Source organism: Salminus brasiliensis, chromosome 9 (genome assembly GCF_030463535.1).
Source record: "Salminus brasiliensis chromosome 9, fSalBra1.hap2, whole genome shotgun sequence".
NCBI lineage: Eukaryota > Metazoa > Chordata > Actinopteri > Characiformes > Bryconidae > Salminus > Salminus brasiliensis.
In genome coordinates this window covers 12538970-12554156 of record NC_132886.1, presented here as the reverse complement: position 1 = coordinate 12554156, position 15187 = coordinate 12538970, and the positions used below count along the sequence as shown (strand labels likewise).

General features: G+C 42.2%; 2 protein-coding genes across 2 annotated transcripts in view; both read left to right on the top strand.

The window, feature by feature from the left end:
* The first annotated feature begins 773 nt into the window (after nucleotides 1–773).
* LOC140562927 (uncharacterized) lies at nucleotides 774–11722 on the top strand. Its single transcript, XM_072688794.1, has 4 exons — nucleotides 774–821; nucleotides 3609–3689; nucleotides 4712–6511; nucleotides 7881–11722. Exons 2-4 carry the CDS (start codon nucleotides 3609–3611, stop codon nucleotides 8028–8030), a joined length of 2031 nt encoding a protein of 676 aa, XP_072544895.1. The 5' UTR covers nucleotides 774–821; the 3' UTR covers nucleotides 8031–11722.
* Nucleotides 11723–13156: 1434 nt separating this feature from the next.
* The window catches only part of tnfsf10l (TNF superfamily member 10, like), a 34468-nt gene continuing 32437 nt past the window's right edge, over nucleotides 13157–15187 (top strand). Inside the window, exon 1 of the mRNA XM_072687446.1 lies at nucleotides 13157–13482. Within this exon, the coding sequence (XP_072543547.1) occupies nucleotides 13168–13482 (315 nt within the window). The 5' untranslated portion in view covers nucleotides 13157–13167. The remainder of the gene's footprint in view (nucleotides 13483–15187) is intronic.

Sequence of the window (15187 nt, the reverse complement as noted above, 5' to 3'; positions counted from 1 at the left end):
ATAAAATGAAAGCATCATTATGTAGAATTGTTACTTTAAAATAGCAGCTTCAAACTCCACTGACCTGTAATAAGGAGGATAGTGTCTTCATCGCTGCTACTCCAGGTTCGACATGCCAGAAACTGCACGCTGGGCTAGTGGATATGAATATACTATTTGTTTTTGGTGTGTATATCCCAGTTTACACTCCATTCCCCATTGGATCCCAGCTGTGCACTTTATCTCCATGCATTCTTACGCTGCAAGATGCTTTAAGTTGCGATGCCATAGCAGAACCACTTTGGGTTCCATGCAGAGGCATGTTTGTAAAAGAGACCTGTAATAGAGAACCTTTATTTGGTAAAGAACCTTTACATCAGATGAGGTTCTTCACACTCACACACCTCTATCACAAAGATGGTTGTTTGTGGAACCCAAAGTGGTTCTGCTCTTGTATTGCTCAAAGAACTATTTGAAGCACCCTTATTTTTAGCCATGTGGGGTCACAACAACACAACAACGCTCTAAAGGAACGCTTTTTTGTTTGTTTGTTTGTTTGTTTGTTTGTTTGTTTTTGAGAACCAAGCTATAAATATACTTCTTAATAATCTTCTCGTCCTAATAATCTCTTCACTGCCTACCTCCTCTGTCTCCTCCTTGTCTGTCTCTATATAAATAGAACACACACACTAAAACACACACACACACACAAATACACACACATACACACACAGGAAATAAACTCTGGCTCATAAGGCCAACTGTAGCCCCATCATTTTCACTTCCGCTCAGCGCTACTGCAGCATCGAAGACTGAAGCTTTTGCGTTTCATCTTGGTCGAGGTATGAACCAGCTTTACTACTCGTCTGTTTCTCCTTCTCCTGTTTCTACTTTCTTAATTTAACTTTACTAGTTTAACAAATCAGCTTTATCACTACCGACTTTCTTTTCTACCCCCCTTTATTTCTTAATGCTAATGCATGAATCAGTGCATGAGCCGCAGCAGGCCTTGATCATCTCTATCTGCTCTACTCGCACTTTTAAATGAAATGAAGGCGGGAGTCTTAATTATGATCTCAAACTGTCAAAACTCTAAAGTTTATAATGTGGGTGGATTAGATCAGACAGTCTGCTTCAAAGTCAAAGCCAGTTTCTGTGACGTCTAACAGACCCTTTGGGAAGCATTCACACGTCAACCCCTTAGGCCAGATCAGTAATCTCTGCATCTCTGTGTCATTATTACACAAAATCCTTCAAGCTGTCCTTCCAATATCTCTTTTCTGAATCAGAAACCACTTTCTCATGTTTCTGATATGGTCCACATTCTTTCTCCATTCCATCTCTTATTTCTCCCAATCGTTTATCTTTATTTGGACACAAGAGGGAAGAGCGGACATGATTCAACTTTATGCTCCCACCCTTATTGACTTTATATGTGTGCCTCGGGACAGCATTAGTGTTGGAAGAGCAAAGAAATAGAAGGAGAAGGAAACACAAGAACGCTCCGCCATGTCCTTCATATCATTATCTTTTGGCGGTCGGGAGTGTTATACTGCTTTGGAAAAGCTCAGTCACATGTGTATTTTGTTACTCTTTGGAACATCTCAATTGCGCTGGGATTGTCCAGAATCTTTTTCGGATTTTTCATGCCTTCGCCAAATAAATCATCCCACAATAATTTGTACGAGCAAACAACTGGATAGCCACCCCACAAATTCTTCTAGACAAGGCATGCCTCCGTTGTCCGTCAGGCCTTGTTATGCAGTTTTACCTCATAACAGATTTCGAATGAGCTCACATCAGCTGTCAGGTCCATCTGAGGATATGTTCTAAACACTAGAAAAAAACACGTAGGCCCTCAATCAGGGGGCCTGTTCTTGCAGCCATAAGGCCGGGCTAGGCCTTGCAGCAGTCACAGATCAGATTGTCAGAAGGAGACTTTTCTGGTTTACGTCACTTTCCACTTGCCTCCACCACCTCCCACCAAGTTGATCTGTAATCTAGATGTATGAAGTTCCTCTAGAGGTCTGCATACAGGAACGCCATGCATCTCTAGAACGTTAATCGAATATGCTATACTTGGAGTTCAAAGGTTCAAAATTGGGCAACGTAGTGCAGTATTAGACCAGCTTCCCCTTCACAATCCCTATTAAAAGAAAGCTAGTTAAGACCATCTCAAATCAGCAACAAAAGGAAACGTCTGTCGGCTTCAAAAACCCACTTTCTTTCCTGTCAGTCATGTGACCCAGTTCCCGCAACTACACCAACTCATCTGCTCATTAGTTGTGCTTCTGGTGCCACTAATAGCTTCCCTGCTGTGCTGATCTATACTATAGTTTATCATTTTTGTTTTGCTGTATGATTAGGATTAAGGCTAAGGATCTGACATGACCTTGACAGCATGGCATATACAAGACAGGATCTCATATAGAGACCAGACACAACTGTCATGGTTTTTGAGTATTTTTGTGGTTGGCCAGTGGGTGTACAGGGCAAAAATTAAACACCTCTATTGAGACAACCTGCCAATCTGTGTGTTTATTTAAGTTCAGAACTTCTGCTGATGATAGTGGAATCATGAGTATCACTGGATAATTACTGAAACAATTGTCGGCGGCATCAGACAGATTGTTTTGTTTGTACTGTATTTATTGTTCCTCTGGAGGAGCAGACCGCTTTGGCGATGCTGGACTACTGTGCTGAAATTTTCTTCATTTCCCTGCACTTTAAGCCCCTGTAAATACATTTAACATTACTCTGAAATTATGATCCAATTTAGTTGCAGTCTACATTTTATAAATGTAGATATCTGCTTTAGCATCCAGAGGTACACTATACCTCCAAATGTTTGTGGACACCCCTTCTAATGAACGCATTCAGCTACTTTAAGTTGCTCTCATTGCAGCTGGTCAAGTCCAGCTCGCCTTGTCTAGACCTATTGGCACCATGCCTAATGCCAGGCAAGGGCTAGAGGGCTATAAAGCCCCCCTGCCCAGCGCTGAGCTGTGGAGCTATGGAACTGTGTTCTCTGATGGTGCTTTATCCAATTCTTTTGGGATGAGTTGGGGAGTTGGGGATGAGGTAGGGTGGTGATCATCCAACATTCTGACCTCACTTGAAGTTCTTGTCACTGAATGCAATCATATCCTCCCAACACTGCTCCAAAATCAAGTAGAAAGCCTTTTGTTTTGGACAGTAGAGACAGTTACCTCAACAAAAGCAAAAGAAACAATGAACAAACAAGTGTCCCAAAACTTTAGTCCATATTGTGTATGTTCATGAAGAATGCTGGTCTTCCCATATTAGTGTATCCCATGAGACAACATTAGACAATAATATTATCTCCATATTTTCACATGCAGACAAAATGCACCAGTAGCAGACAAAAACTGTTGTCCAAATACTACCCCATCCTATCCCATACAGAGATTTCCATTTAAAATGGACTGCCCACCACCCAATTACACCTGACCAATTACACTGTGTCTAATGAATTGTGTAGTTGTTCTGTGTTCTTTAAGCACTGTCAAAATTGTGTATCACAATAACAAAAACATCAAAATACAATGAAATACCGTCATATTGCCCATCTCTATGTATCATTTCAGCTTTTCTTACTGTTCTGCTAGATGATGGAAGAGTGGCTAAGCAGTAGACTTAAACTATGCCAGCTGAAAACCAGCCCAAATACTGACACACCTCATGTCTGGGTAAGCCTCAAGTTTTTTGTTGATTGAATAGTCAGCAAATATCATCAGCTAAATGTTGAAATGCATACAGTACTGTTTAAATGTTTGGAATAAATCCCATTTGGTCATGGATACATGTAGAAAGTGTATGGATACATGTAGAAAGTGTATGTAAGAATCCAGAACAATGCTGTAAATGATGAACAGAGAAGAAATTATTGTAAAATAACTCAAATATACATACTAACTAAATAACATACATTTGAATATCTAACAAGAAGTGCATGTTATAATACAAGCACTGATCAGCCATAAGATTAGCACCACTGACAAGTGAATTGAAAAACACTGATTACCTTCATCTACAGTGGCATCTGTCAAGGGGTGGATGTGTTAAAAGCAGGGTGGTTTTAGTGAATCTGAGTTACTTTGACAAAGGCCAGATTGTTGACAGTTGATAGCTAAACAACTGGGTCAGAACATCTCCAAAACAAAGAAAAGGTCTTTGGTCTTATGGGTTCTTTCCTGGTACGCAGTGGTCACTTTCTGCCAAAAGTGGTCCAAGAAAGGACGACAAGATCATGGACACCTTAGGCACAATGATGCCTATGATCCATGTTTGAGGTTCCACCTCACAACTATCAGGACTTAAAAGATCTACTGCTAGCGTATTGGTGCCAGATACTACAGGATACCTGCAGAGGTCATGTGGAGCTCACACGCTTTGAGAAGGACCAGCCCTCACCTCCTCCTTCAATCCCTAATAAATGAACAGGCTGATATGAATTATTAATCACATTATTTTATTGTGTTATAGTTGTTTCTTGCTCCAGAAATTCTCCAGTAAAACATCTAAAATACCTTTTGGTTATGTAATGTTTTCACTATTAGTGATCAAAAATTAACATTAACTTAATATGACAAGTGATTCCAAACTTTTGAACTGTACTGTGCATGTACATGCATATTCCATAATATGTTAGCAGCAGCTGCTGCACATGCTCTGTTTAATCCCAACAGTCAACTTGTGTCTCGTGTCTTAGGATCCAGTGGAAGCGGGGCTTAATGCTCAGTCCTACCCCCAACCTGATTATGACCAGTCATCTATTTTCACAACACTGGAGGCATACAGCAGCTCCTCCGATGAAGCATGGGCCAGAAGATCAGATTTGAAGATAGAAAACAGGGATGAGAATCTAAAAACCAAGCCAGTAACGGCAGACATTATTCACCAATTTGCTGACATGTTATCAGTAGATATCTTGGACAACACAGTGAGGAGAAGAGGCACTCAGTCCAATAAAGACACCATGCTGATCCATCCTGATGAAGTATGTAACATCACTGACCTGCCTGAAGCAAGCAAGTGGACAAATAGCGACCAGGAAAAGCTCGCTAAGAGGTTGGCATCTGAGATCTATGGCAGTGCACTGGAGGAGTTAGCCAGGCATGGCGGCCTCACCAGTGGCCAGTTTGATGTTTTGCCAAAACAGGTTGTTGAAAAAGATGCCATCAGCAATCTCCACAGTGAACCATGTTCTTCCATGTACTGCTGTGACCAGGAAGAGCCTGGCGTGGAAGGCCAGCACTCAGTCTTTACTGGGGCATACTCCAACACATTGAATTACATGGCTAACATGGGCTCCCTTGACTACCCTGATGCTCCTCCAAGCACCCCGTTACTCCCAGAGATGATGAAGAGTCGAGCTAGCTTCTCCAGGAAGCTGAAAGGAGGATTAGCAAAGGAGTTTCTACCCTCACCTCCTCCCCCAACCCCCAAAGATCAACAGGCTGAATCCTTATCTGAGGACAAAATGACAGAAAGTGCCTCAGACAAATCAGAGTTTATGATACGACTCATGCGATCATTGTCGCTAGCATGCTCACAGCATGGGGAACAAGATGAGGTGCAGGATGTAATTGGCATAGAAGATGAAGGCAAGCCTCAAAATGGGATTTCCACACTGTCAGACTATGCAGCTTGGCTGTCTGCAGACATCATCAGCTGCATCTCCACAGCACATCCAGGCACCAGCATAAATAGAGATTCGCCTGTCAGAGGTGTGCAGCTCCTGGCCCAACAATTGGCCCAGGAGATCATTATAATTTCTGTAGCGGATGTGATGGGGAGCAAGAGAGTGGACGGAAAAAACGAGCAAAACAGTCACATGTCAAACTCAGTGGACGAAATGGCATCATGTGTAGAGGTCGGCATGGAGAAGACAACCCAACCATTAGGTGACACTTTGCTGCCAAAGCCAAGCCCAGCTGTCCCGGATATGGAGGTGCTGAGAGCCTTGGCTGGCAGGTTAATTGCAAGCACTCTGGTTCAGTCTTTCTCAGAGCTGGAAAAAGGTGCATTACAACATGCCATAAGACAACAGCTCCCAGGTGCAGCATCAACACCAGTGGAACCTGAGGCAGGAAAGGTTCAGGACCGTAACTTGTCTCTGAACACCACAAAGTCCCAACAAACCACAAGCACTGAATGCTGTAATGGGGAATTAGACCAGAACCACATCATGCCTGATTCCAGAACTGTGACATCAACAGCTGATTGCTCTTTTGCTGAGAAGATTGCACATGAAGTGGTTAAGTGCTCCATGCAAGAAGCTGCCAACTCTCTCTTAAGATGCAGTCAAATTACTGTTGATTCAGAGAGACTCAATACCTCACATGCTCCTCTGGGAGGCACTGAACAAACTGTTCTGAGGGGCTTTATTTCTGATAAGTCATGTCAATATGTACAAGAGTTGCAGTGCGTCCTGCTCTGGGCTGCAGCCTCCCACACCAAAACCTCAGTGTTACAGCTTGATGTGCCTGACAGTCATATTCAGCAACAGGTATGGAGTGTCTCAGCCTATATCAAGGCCCTTCTTTCACTATTTGAAAACTCTTAAAAATAAAGGTGCCAAATAGACAACCATTTTGCGTTCCCATAAGAACCGGTGGAGGGTGGATGATCCTATCAATCATATCAATGATGGACATAAAAAACATCCACATCATGTAAAGTTTATATGCTATGGGCAGTCAGTAGAGGACAGGGCTGTAAACAATATAAAGACAGGTCAACCTAAAGTGATAAAGTAACTGATTACAGGGCATTTTTTGAGTTAACTTAACTTAGCTAACTCACTAACTTGGTCAACAATACATATTGAGTATGTAGAGGCAGTGGTGGATCAGTGGTTCGAGCTCCATGTTATTGATGACAGGGTTGTGGGTTCGATATCTGGGTTTGCCAAGCTGCCACTGTTGGGCCCTAATCATTCAGGTATTCACAGTACCTGAATGAAAGGTATTCACAAAACTTATGATCTCCTGTCTTTTGACAAGCAGGCAGTTAGACAGTTGCGCCACTCTAGAGCTATGAAGCCAGGTACAGATCTGTGTCCTAGAAAAAAACAAAAGATAAATGTACTCAGAACTGCTCACAGCCTTTCACAGCTCTAGAGTGGCCCTACAGTCTAACTGAATGTTTATCAAATGAGGTGATATCAAAGATAGGATGCAACTGTGTGTTCATTTTAAGAGACCTTATGTGGCCTTATTTAATGAGTCTAACACTTACAGAACTAAGAAGCGTATCCATCGGCAGAATGAAGAAACAAAATAGAAACAAACCCCATCACAAACTAAATTAACCTGACACAGATAACCCCAGACACAGAGGGTATAAGAGGTCAGGAACACCTGGGGAGGATAATGAGAGGGCAAGACTACAAAGAAGACACATGTGGAAACACTAATGACTAGGAAGGGCTATGGCAGAGACAAGGGAATAGACAAGGAAGGGAAAACTTAAGTGTAAAACACGTTACAACTAATTAAGTGAAATAGGTACTGCCTATTAACCCACCCAATGTGGCATCACCAGGTAGCCAATGCTACTTGACGCAAAGCGGCGGGTCCCCAGTGTTGATCTGTTATTCTGCTGTTGTTCTGTAACTGCAATTTCCTATTTGACACTGTTTATTAAACTAATGTGTAAGTTAAATAGTTCTGAGGTAAAAAAAACTGAAGTTAGAGCTCACCTTTCAACTTTAAGAGTTTAGGACTTTAACCATCATGTGATTCTTGCTAATACACTCCAGTACACTTATCTGTATGCTCCTCATAAAGGCAGGTTACATGGTACTTAAAATAACACCTGTATAAGACTCTTGTTTGTATTAAATTTCACATAATGACACTTGTATCTCACCACAGCTCAGCAGCCTCTCTCTGAAAGCCCAGCTTCAAGGCTGGACGGTGGGGGACCTGCTGGCATCTCTCCTCCAGTACTGTGAAGATCAGCAGACTGCCAGCAGAGGGCACCATAAGAGCAACAGGTCTCTCCTGGGGCACCTTCTGCTCTGAGTGGAACTAATTTTAACCTCACATAATCAGACTTTGGAAGTGCAGCGAACAGCCTGTGACAGCCTGTGTTAGATTTCGTAGTAGAATCCTCCACAATGCAAGAAGAGCTGTTGTCTGACCGCACTGCAGAACATCAATCCCAAATGCTTACAGATGGCCATCAGATGCCAAATGCCTACGGCTGAGCCTCAGTTAAAGGTCGATACAGCCCTGGATAATTGTGACACTGACACATGAACTAGCTAATGTGAAAAAACACATCTGAAATCAGCATGTGGGAGCACTGAAGACATGGCTAGAGCTGAATCAAGCAGTCAACAGGCCTGCTGGCAGAGAAGACCGGACTGATCCAGAACCAATTTCTCGAACTGAATGACTTTGACCATTACACAGGCAGTTGCAGCACAGTGTAACACCCATCTGGACACAACTGGGAGGAAACAAGAGTCAAGCGCCAACAACATGATGAACATCTGCTTGTGACCGCCCCCATAACCCTCACCTTACATTAATAGAGAGTGACAGAATAGGGATGCAATGCAGATGGCTGTTGCATTAGATTAGAGGTTCAGACATTAATATGGATTGAGGAATCCACAAGTAAGCAAAATAAATTGCTAGCATCAGCATCTCCAAACCAAACTGTAATTACAATAACAGATCAGGGTAAGAAGGGTCATCTCCAGCAGCTCCCTCTGACACATACACTATATGGACAAAAGTATTGGGACACCTGCTTCACTGATATCAAGGAAAGTAAAAAAAAAGAGCTTATCATGCTTTTGTCTAAGTAACTGTATCTACTGTCCAGGGACGAAGGCTTTCTACTAGATTTTAAAGCATTGCTGTGAGGATTTGATTGCAATCAGCATCAAGAGCGTTAGTAAGATCAGGACGTTGAATGATCACCACCCCAACTTATCCCTAACTCCAACCTTATCCCTAAAGCATGAGATAGAGCACCAGCCATCATTTCAGAGAACACAGCTCAATGCTGGGGGGCGTTATACCCCTCTCCCACACCTGGCATTAGAGATGGTGCCAATAGGTTCATGTTTATCTGCTCCAGAAAGGCCTGTGTGTATTTGCACGTGTCAGCAATGGGTGCACCTTAAAGTACGTAGTTGAATGCATTCATTAGAAGGGGTGTCCACAAACATTTAGACACACAGTGTACTTGGATATAAAGGTTATGTATAATGCAAGAAAACATTGTTATGCATCAGTAATAATTAAGAAATGTAATTAAGCAATAAAAAAGGCAGTGCTGAAATGCAGTGTGACGGCATCATGTTCGCCTGGTGATTGAAAGGGCTGTTATGAAGAGAGCTTTGGAGACTGTAAAAGCAGACTTTTTACAGCATCCCATTAATACTCCCAGAGCACAGATACCTAACATGGCAGGAATGTGCTTTAGTGAACTCTTGCCTCCCACTCTCTCCCACTCTTGGCCACCACTGCTCGAACGTAACAGCAACCTCACATACACACACACACACTTGCACACATACTCCGGGGTGCTGACATCGCAGCTGTGGTCCAGAGAAGACACAATGGGTTTCAGTCCAGCCCTGTTACAGCATCTGGAGAAGTATTTGTTCCAGCATTTAAGGGAGTTACACTGCCACAGAAGAGAGAAGGAGCAAAACCGAGCAAGAAAGACAGGCTGCAGATGGACAAAAGGAGAGAAAGCAGAGAAGGATTGGGTGATTACGACACCGTTTATACGTATGGAGCTGAATGGATCACAGGGGTTCTGGAAAGTCTCCCAGCTCCGATCCCTCGGCGTCTCCCCGGGGCTGCAACACATCCATTTATTTTTCTCCTGCAAGAGCCAGAAATATGCACTGCGCACACAAAAAAAGAACACCCCCCCTCAACCCCCACCCACCCTCCCACTGGCGCAGGCCTCGTCGTGGCACAGGCCTTCGTTTAATACACACTTTCTCTCACTGTGCCAATTAATCAGGGTTCGTGACAAACTGCCACACTTCATTCGGTCAGTGATGATTGAGAACAAGCTTTTGTATTTATGTAATTGTACAGGTGACTGAAATGAGTCCTAAAGAACTTATATAGAGAGAGCGAAGAAAAGAAATATTACCACAGTGCAACGGTGGATATGGGGAGTTCTGTATGTGCGGCTAATTTGCAGCAGAAAGCTGGAAAATACACTCGCATTCAATTATAGTGACTCACAACACCGGACTGGTGCTCTGGTTTATGTGTTCAAGTGAGGCCTGCTGATTAATATGTCCAAGGATGGTGTGGGCACCCTTAATTTGTACTACAAGTGTTTTTCAGCCTTTGTATTACATATCAAAGTAATGTGTATTATGCGATGATTGATATTTCTTGCTCCTGGGCTCCCCCTACAATCGGGGCGTGTAATCCGTAAATGATACAGAACAGAGATACAGAACCTCCCCTGAAAGTGAAGCATGTAGACAGAGGTGGTAGAGTTATATTACAAGATTTTACACAAATATGACTTGGGTTACATAGTTCTCATGAGCGCTGTCCTACCAGTTTAACCAAAGTTACATAGTGCAGTTAGCAGCAAGCAGAGCCATAAGTAGCAGCCATTATCACGCTATTCTCCCTAATACAGGTCAGTGAAGCATCATAATGATTTTGAGGCTGTTATTTTAAGATTAAATGCTGCTTATTGGTGCTTTAATTGTCTATACTAACTGTGCAGTTACACACTGACAATTCTTGTAATAACAATTGTGATGTATTTGCTGTTACAGATGGACCACAGTACTACGACATGTAACTACGAGTGTGTATCAACTTTATAACTTGATACACGTGCACGTAAATAAGCAGTGCTACCGTATTCCATCTGTAACAGTGAATAAATCATCTGTAGTTACACTCTTATTGCATAGGTTGTTAACGTGTAACTACCTGCTAAAACAGGCTAAATACCTGGCTCAAGCTTGTTAAGCTGGTTGACCAGGGTATGTTTTCATTTGAGTTTGATGGTTTAGTTGGTCTACAAGCATGATCAACCTGACCAAGCTAGACCACTAGTAATGCTTGGACAGGACAATCAGCAATACCAAGCTGGGCAACCAGCATAGTTAAGCTCGTTGACCAGCATGACCGGCAAGACCAAGCCAGGCAACAACAGCAAGTATGACCAAAACCAAATGCACCATACACTATGCTGATTAAGAGCTGGTTAACAAGCTGGCTTACCATCACAGGGTATGTTGTCGTCTGGATGGGTACGCAGTTATTAGAGAGACTATAAAGTGGGACTGATACCTGCATAAAAATATAATGAGTTGATGAATATATTAAATTGATCATTTATGATAGTGTTATAGTATTCTGTAAGAGCAGAAACTTCCACTGTTCTACAAAATCATTTTATAAATGTTTACGTGACCGACACAGATATCTGCACTGGCATCAGATAAGATAAGAAACTCATCAGATAAAGGCTTCAGTGCTTGCTTTTGGCTCCAAAAACAAGGAAATACTGGTCTGCTCATTTCTGTGATACTTTTGGTACTGATGGTACTTTTGGACTGTCTGTTTTAAAAATGCAAACACAGTCAAGTACAAAGCACTTTAGCAAACAGGCCACTCCTTATCACACCCATTGTGATATGATATATTTCAATGTGTCTGTTTCCAGCAATGCTTGCTTTATTTGCATATGCATATTATTTTAATGTTTAAGATGTGCTGAATTAATAAATAAAGTATTATTGTAATTATTGTTATTGTTATTATTATTTTTTATTGTTGTTGTTGTTGTGGCTGTTGTGATTGTTATACATATAAAAATATCTCTCAGAGTTAGCCAGTATACCCATGGGTCCAGTCATGCACAGCAGACGTTGTGAAGGCGTTACAAGCACCGCTCAGTCTGTATGACCCAACATCTGTCTCCTATCTCCTCAAACCTGTTTAAGACAAACACCCACACTCACTCAGCCCGTCCACGGTGCTCCTCTCCAGCTGTTTACCTCAGGGGCCGACACGAAGCAGTGATTGGGGAAGTTTCACCCGCCTTACATTAGAGGACACACTTTTTCTCAAGTGTGGAAGAATGTCTTACTCTATGGACAAACAGCAGTGCTTCTCAACTCTGGCCCTGGAGTATCACGGTCCTGTATGCAGAAGTGCTTTGCCTGCTCTAACACACACAGTTCACCCCAGGACAGGTTTTTAATTAGCTCAGTAGTTGTATTAGGTGCGAGGGGGGCAGGGGAAATTCTAAAATGTGCACAGCAGTAGGACTCCAGAACCAGGACTGAGACCTACTGGACCACAGCAGGTAATCATTAGCTCAGGGGTTCCCAATCCCAGTCCAGGGGACCCCACACTCTGCACACTTTGTGGTTTCCTCTGATTTAGCCTGACCTAATTCAACCTATTAACTAATAAACAACGTCTTGTTTGCTGGGTCAGGTGTGTTAGAGCAAAAAAGACATGGGGTGGGGGGGTTACCCAGGGCCGGAACTTGGAAACCATTGGGTTCGCAATTTAGCTGAGCTCTGAAGAAAACTCGTCAAACAGCCTAGTTGTTGTTTCCACTTTTTTTATTGTTCCTTTTATATATATATATATATATATATATATATATATATATATATATATATTTTTTTTTTTTTTTTTTTTTTTTTTTTTTTTTTTTTTTTTTTTTTTTGACAAATGTAGCCTCCCACCAATTGTGCCTACTTTATCAAACGATTTTAACAGGATATTTAACAGACTTTTTAAAATGTCCACCCCCTAAATAAACTCTAAATATTCTACTTGGTGCTTTCTAGTTCAGTATGCATATGAAAAGCCTTTAAAGCCAAAGGTCAACACATCCCCATTGCTTCCCTTACAACTCCTGCTGCCAGCAGACCTGTTTTTTCCCCCACCCGTTTTCACAAGGCCCCGCCCTCCTGCGTGATGATTGGCTAATAGTTCACTCTCGGTTCATAAACATTCCAGATCGTTTGCGATAATGAAGTCCTAGCCAGTCCTGGCGTGGCAGACGGGATACGACCAGCCAATCCCAGCACAGGAAGGCGGGGCTTGTCTGAATACAGGTGGGGGAAAGTCCCAACCCTACGCCTCCCTGTTGCTCCTCTAAACTTCTCTCCTCCCACGCCGCGCTCAGTGAATGCAGAGTTTACTCACACTCCCTGATCTGACTTCTCCTCGTCCCGTTTCGTTTTGTTTTGGTCTTTGCCTGCGCGTGGCTTTTTTTTGCTTCCTGCTCCACTCACGACCCAGGAATGCCATGGCCACTCAGAATAACCAGGATTACTTCAGGTCGGTCAGCAGCGAGTCCACCACTTACATGATGGTACCGGCGAACAGCCGAAAAGACTCGCCGTCCAAACTGTGGATTGCCATGGTGGTGATCGTGGTAGTGGTCCTGCAGATAGCCTCGACCACGGGACTGTTCGTCTATCTAAACATGTCCTTATCCAGGGTGAGTTGATTCTGTGTCTGTGTGTGTTTTTATTTATTTATTATTATTATTATCATTATTATTATTAATAATAATAATAATTTTTTATGATTGTTTAGTTAGCCTACTCTTTAGTGTCCCAAGCAGCCCTATTGCTTAACCCTGCACCCTTAAAAGGGGCTTATTCAAGGGGTCCTTTGCAAAGACAGGAGTTGTAGTAGTTGCACATAAACCATGACATCTTAGAGAACCACTTGGATGCTTCTATGGTTCTTTGCCAGGTCCAGGTTCTTCTGTATGACCTCTATAGCACCACTTATGTGTGACTTATCCATAAAGCAGTATCTGGCATGGGTTCCTTTTCCACGATTCCCAACCTTCTGCCAAGATTTTTCATTGTAATCTTGATTACGTTGTAATAAGTACCTCATCATGGTTTGTATATAAGGTAAAACAAAGTCTCAGATCTTGATGCAATCTCACATATTGTCATACGGTGAACACCTGGATTAAAACTGAACTGTGTCAAAATGTCTGTTGTTGAAATGTGTTTTTCCTGCAGTTTTTAGTTTTTTTTATATAAAAGGAAATCAAAACCAGCGACTGGCGCTTCACCAGCACGAGCGCAAACTGTGAGACACTACATTATTTTAATGGGATCTCTTCCTCTAATGCCAGTTCAGAACAGGCAGAACAGATTTACGTTTATTCCTTTCAGTTGCCTTTCCTGTAAACCTGTTGTGGCCTATCTGACACAATTAGGTCACTCCAGTAAGCAGCCTACACAAATATGGGGTTTACTGGCTGCTCTCTTGTGTATAAGTCTCCAGTTAGAAAAACAAAACAGTGGCTTATCTTCGCTGTCTTAAAAAAATTGATGTAAAGTTAAATGTCATTTACATTTCATGATAAATTGACTTACAGAAACGAATTTGACTCATTTGGAAGGAATCTTTTTATATTATTTATCTATTTACTTTTTTTTTTTTTTTTCAAAAATCAGTTTACATTTCGCCTACTTCTTTAAAGCTGCTATTTTGAGATACATCGTATTTTTCTTCTTTCTTTTGGACAGCGACATTATGCTTCTGGTTTTGTGAGCTCCAGGCAGTTTCAACATTTAAGTCCTTGAGGAACGCTGTAAATTTCTCTGTTGGAGGGATTCCAGCAGATCTAGGCCCTCGTGCATCTATGTCATTGTTTGACATCCGCGGAGGCTCAAGCCCTTGACTTGCTGGTCGTTTGAAGAGCTTCCTCGACCACTACTGGAGTCAGACCCGTGCCAGTCAAGTTTTGTACTGGACTCGTTGGTTTTTGCATGTCTGAAAGGGACTTTTCCCATTTGTGAGGAGGTAGCCATAATTAGGTCTAAAATACACATTGTGGTTAGTGTTAGGGAGTCGGCTGCTGTAAGACACTGAGGGTAGGCCAAGGACAGTTTGGGTTTAGGCCACTTCAGTGATGTGTAATGTCTCATTATTGTCCTCATTGTTGTGTAGTGAGGTAACGTGGTTTCTGATACTCGTGTGCAGTATTATACTTGGTCCCTCTCAGCACGTAATTCAGTTTAACTCCAGCTTGGGGTCGGATTGTTGAGAGGTGTTGCATTTTGTTGCTGTGGTATAAAACCAACAACTCATATTTCTGAAATGATCCATTTAGTGGCGTATAGGTATTGTTTTATATAAAATTCCTAGTCATTTGAATTTTTTTCATTGGCCCATTC

Excerpts from the sequence above, each read along its gene's own strand:
- LOC140562927 (XM_072688794.1), top strand. The coding sequence starts at position 3,609 with ATGATGGAAGAGTGGCTAAGCAGTAGACTTAAACTATGCCAGCTGAAA. Across the intron at positions 3,690-4,711 it reads CTGACACACCTCATGTCTGG|GATCCAGTGGAAGCGGGGCT; the intron begins GTAAGCCTCAAG and ends CTCGTGTCTTAG. Across the intron at positions 6,512-7,880 it reads ACAGTCATATTCAGCAACAG|CTCAGCAGCCTCTCTCTGAA; the intron begins GTATGGAGTGTC and ends ATCTCACCACAG.